This window comes from Quercus robur, chromosome 2 (genome assembly GCF_932294415.1).
Source record: "Quercus robur chromosome 2, dhQueRobu3.1, whole genome shotgun sequence".
Classification (NCBI taxonomy): domain Eukaryota; kingdom Viridiplantae; phylum Streptophyta; class Magnoliopsida; order Fagales; family Fagaceae; genus Quercus; species Quercus robur.
The window spans coordinates 42,049,666-42,054,055 of NC_065535.1; the positions used below are offsets into that span (position 1 = coordinate 42,049,666).

General features: G+C 39.1%; 1 protein-coding gene across 1 annotated transcript; it reads left to right on the forward strand.

Annotated features, from left to right (window-relative positions):
• Window positions 1–3,222: 3,222 nt before the first annotated feature.
• Window positions 3,223–4,095, forward strand: LOC126699161 (uncharacterized). The gene has a single exon (XM_050396830.1). It carries the CDS (start codon window positions 3,223–3,225, stop codon window positions 4,093–4,095), a length of 873 nt encoding a protein of 290 aa, XP_050252787.1.
• The last annotated feature ends 295 nt before the right edge of the window (window positions 4,096–4,390 follow it).

Below are 4,390 nucleotides of genomic sequence, written 5' to 3' on the forward strand. Positions count from 1 at the left end.
CGGCGGCATACCTATCTACAAAACCATTAGGGAAATGAAAAACATCATTAGAGAGAATGGTGTAGGTTAACGAAAGATTCAATTACAAATATAGGCAGAGAAAAATGGATACAGCATGCGTCAAAGGAAAGTGAAAGGTGATTTTGAAGCAATAAACCTAGACATACTGACCCCACTTGGTGTCCCCTCTCTCGTCGGGTAGGGGAGGCCATTGTGCCACTCCCCTGAAATAATCAGAAAATCCTTGTTCATGCCTTTGTTGGACTCAGGGAGGCATAAGATAAGTCTAACCTCAAGATACTTAGTTTTTAGGTAAAACCCCTGCTCTTTTAGGTGGTGAAGGTTATAAACCCAATTGACATCATGGTGGGTAAGGTTTAAACCCATTTTCTCGTTAAGGGCGTCTACACTTCCTAAAATTTTAAACATGTTTGGGGCACATTAGGTGGGACTATGGGCCCTTAGGTAATCCCTAGTTACTGTGCCCATGGGGATTCTCATCCCTCCCTCTATGAAGGTGGTCATTGGGATTACCACTTCTCCCTCTTGCCTATCAATGTGCCAATCCCCCTCCTTACAGTACCTAATGGAGACTCCCGGTAGGATTCTGTATTGAGCTTTAAAGTTTTCAATACTTTTCGCAGAGCCTACCAAGTAAGCAAACCTACCCATTTGTTTAGAGATGGGTGAAAGTGAGAAGAAGGTGAAAGGAAATTAAGAGTGCCGAGGAGAAAAGAACTCTTTGAAAAAAAAATAGAAGGAAAAGTAAAAAGGAATGGTTAAAAAGACTTACGTAAAGTAGGAAACTCTCCTCGAACTAGCTCTTGGTATTTGTGAGTGCAAAGGTTCAGTTTATGAGTGCAATGGTTCAGTGTACGAGTGCTAAATTAAGGTGAATGAAATGATTGGGCAATATTTGTATCAAAGAAAGAGTGACAAGCGGGAATTTTCCTGCCCGAGTTCCAATAAAATCCCCAACCGTTGGATCCGCATCGCACCATAGAACGTGGGGAACATGGAGCCGCAAAAATTTAATGAATGCACGTCTCGGATGCCAAAGCGTCAAGAGTGTGCATTGGGTAGTTAAAAAGGCACCTGTGTAGACAGAGGTGATGCGTGATAAGGACAGTGATTGTTATGACATCGAAATCCTCCTTTCTTCTCGAGGAACCAGAGAGGAGAATTTCGAGGGGCTATTGTAGGGGTGATAGGCCCAGTGGTATATGTCTATATGTATATATTGGCCCAATCCGAGGATATGAAGTAGTCCGAGGATGGGCAAACACTGTTATTGGGGTCCGTGCTAGTGTGTGAGGAGGCGAGTTTTGGTCATAAGAGTCCAATAGGGTGGTTCGAGAATGAATGCCTCCTCGGCTAAGCAAAGTCGAGGTCCGAAGGTGTGGTCCGCCATCTAGGGCAACATTCCAGGAAATTCTATTGATAAGGATAAGCATTACAGAAGCGCAGGACAGAGGGAAGTCCTAAAATATCTAAGAGAAAGCTGCTACCACTACATTGAATGCTCTGTAGTTAACTCTCTGGCCGCATTAATGAGAAAGTGATACCTGAACAGTAATTTTTAGCCTTACAGCTACTACCAGAGACTTCAGGAATGTGCTAATGGGACAATGATCAACACCAGCAATCTACTCTACACATGGAGGATAGAGATGAAAGAAGAAAGATAGTATAAAGCAGAAAGAAGACCTTGAAGGAAGGGGATCAGAGAATTGAGAGAGAAATACTGTAGAAATAAGAACTGTATTTATAATCAACTTTAAGGATTATATGCAAGAACTAATCTCCTCGAACTGTGTCGAGGACGATTTTCTTTAGATAAAACCAATCTATTTTTACTTTATTATCATTTGAATCCACTATAATTGCTACCTAACTCATTAGAGCTTAGTTTTCCAACTCACTCTCTACAAATTCATTGTATTAGGCTCTTTGGGTCTAGATCCTTTTAACTTTTGGGCTTAAAACTCAAATTGCATCCTTACAACACTCATTAGTTCAAAAGAAAAAAAAAATCAAAAATGAAAAATCTAAACAATTTAATTTGTTCATAGCTAACTAAGGCAAAATCTAATTTTAATATATATATATATATATATATATATATATATATTACCTAGATTTGTTTATATTGGACTCCTTGTTTTTAACATTGAATTAACTCACTTGACACAAAGATTAAAAAATTTTAGATTAGATGAGACAAGTGGTGCAAAATTAAACTCTAATTTTTTTTTTTTTTTTTTGAGAAAAAAATTAAACTCTAATTGAAATCCAATTTACACTAAATTAACTCACTTGGCACAAAAAATTAAAAACTTAAATTAGATGAGACACATGGCGCAAAATTAGACTCTAATTGAAATCCAATTTTAAATCTAAAGTAGTGTTTTGAATTGTTAAAAGCTATATATTTTAGCAACCTTGCTGTGAATGCTACAAATGAAAAGAAGGCAAGGACATTTGGTTTAGAACAGCATTTGATCATTGTTTTCAACTTCTCAGGCTTTAAGTTCGGCTCAAGAGTCAAGAAGCCTTTATTTTGTTCAAATTCCTCTTACTCTCTGTTTGTTTTTGTGAAAAATCTTTTCATTTTCTACATTATTTGAGCCAATCCTAGAATCTTCCCTTCTCTTCTCACATCACTAAAGAGAACTTCACGTGGTTACATATACAAGGATTCATTTTGGTGGTAAAAAATAGTTATAAATCCATGCAAAAATAATTGTCTCCCACTCATAATCAACCACATTAAAGTTATGGAACAAAAATTGTGATCTGGTTAAGATTATGTAGTTTAACTTTTAGTTTTGAGTGTTAGCTTATTTGTATGGAAAGGAATAAGAAGACAATATGATGCAACTTTCTTATCTATCAAAGTACTAACTTTCACATCATGACACCAATGCTTGGAAAACAGAGGCTGTGCAGCAAATGTTTCTACCTCATGAAGCTGAAATTATTTTGGGTATTCCTTTGAGCACTCGACGCCCCGTTGATCGCATCATTTGGGCGCACACACCGTCTGGTATGTTCACTACTTGTAGTGCATATAAACTTTTGGTTTCCTGTGATGCATCTTCTAGTGCAGGTGGTTCTAATCCTGAAGCCCAGAAAAAATTTTGGAAGGGCATTTGGCAGCTCCGGGTCCCAAACAAAATCAGGCACTTTGTATGGAGAATTTGTAACAATGCTCTGCCAACAATGGTGAACCTTCATCGGCGTCAGATTGTTCCTAGTGTGAGCTGTGCGCTGTGTAATGTTCTTCCTGAAGACTCTCTTCATGCAGTGTGGTATTGTGAAGCCATTTCAGGTGCCTGGTCTACGTTGGATTGGTTTCATCAAACTGCACCACCACGTCCCACTTCATTCACTGAACTACTTTCCAGTTTTCTGTACAACAAAGAGGAGTTTAGAGCAGAGATTTTCGTGATCATGGTGTGGTTGCTGTGGAATAGGCGTAATGCAGTCCAATTTGGTCACCCGCCTCTTCCAGTGGCTAGTATTTGCAGTTCTGCAGGTAGTTATTTGCAGGAATTTCTTCAAGCCCAAAATGTGGTGCCTGAATCGCCCCGTCCTCCTCCCATGCAACAATGGCGACCTCCGGACCCTCAATGCTTCAAAGTAAATTTCGATGCCGCTTTGTTTCAGCGCTCAAACTTGGCAGGTATTGGGATCATAGCCCGTAATCATGTTGGTGAAGCAGTGGGTGCTCTGTCCTCGCCCATTCCAATGGCCCAGTCCGTGGCAGATATAGAAGCCTTAGCATGTTTGAAGGCTGTTCAGTTTGCATTGGAAATTGGCCTCAACCGAGTTGTGATTGAAGGAGATTCAGCAGTCATCATCAATGCTCTTCTTCACGGTGCGGGTGAACTAGCCAGTTTCGGAAACATCTTGGATGATATTCGTTTACACTCCTCTGTTTTTCCGTTTGTGGAATTTGTTCATGTTAGTCGCATTTGTAATTCAGTGGCTGATGCTCTCGCTAAGAAAGCTAAGTCAAACGTTGGGGATCAGATTTGGCTGAATGATTTGCCATCTGATATTGCTCCGTTAGTTTTGCATGATGTTCACTAGTTTTGTTTTGTTGAATAAAGTTTCCCAGGTCTCTGATCTGGCTTCTCAAAAAAAAAAAAAAAAAAAAAAAAAAAAAATTTCTTATCTATTTATTTATTATTCTTATTTTGGCATGTAAAAAAAAAAGGGTCATATCAGATTTACATAACCCTCTTAAAAGACCGAGTAAGGGTCATATTGGTTTAACTTGACCCTCAAATGATCCAAACCTGGCTAGGTCCGAACCCTAACCCGATTAGTGCATAGTCTAGGAAAACCCAATGAATAGAAGCAATCACAAGATTCAGAACCCTCT

Bases quoted from the DNA above. Each gene is read 5' to 3' on its own strand.
- LOC126699161 (XM_050396830.1), top strand. From the start codon at position 3,223: ATGGTGAACCTTCATCGGCGTCAGATTGTTCCTAGTGTGAGCTGTGCG.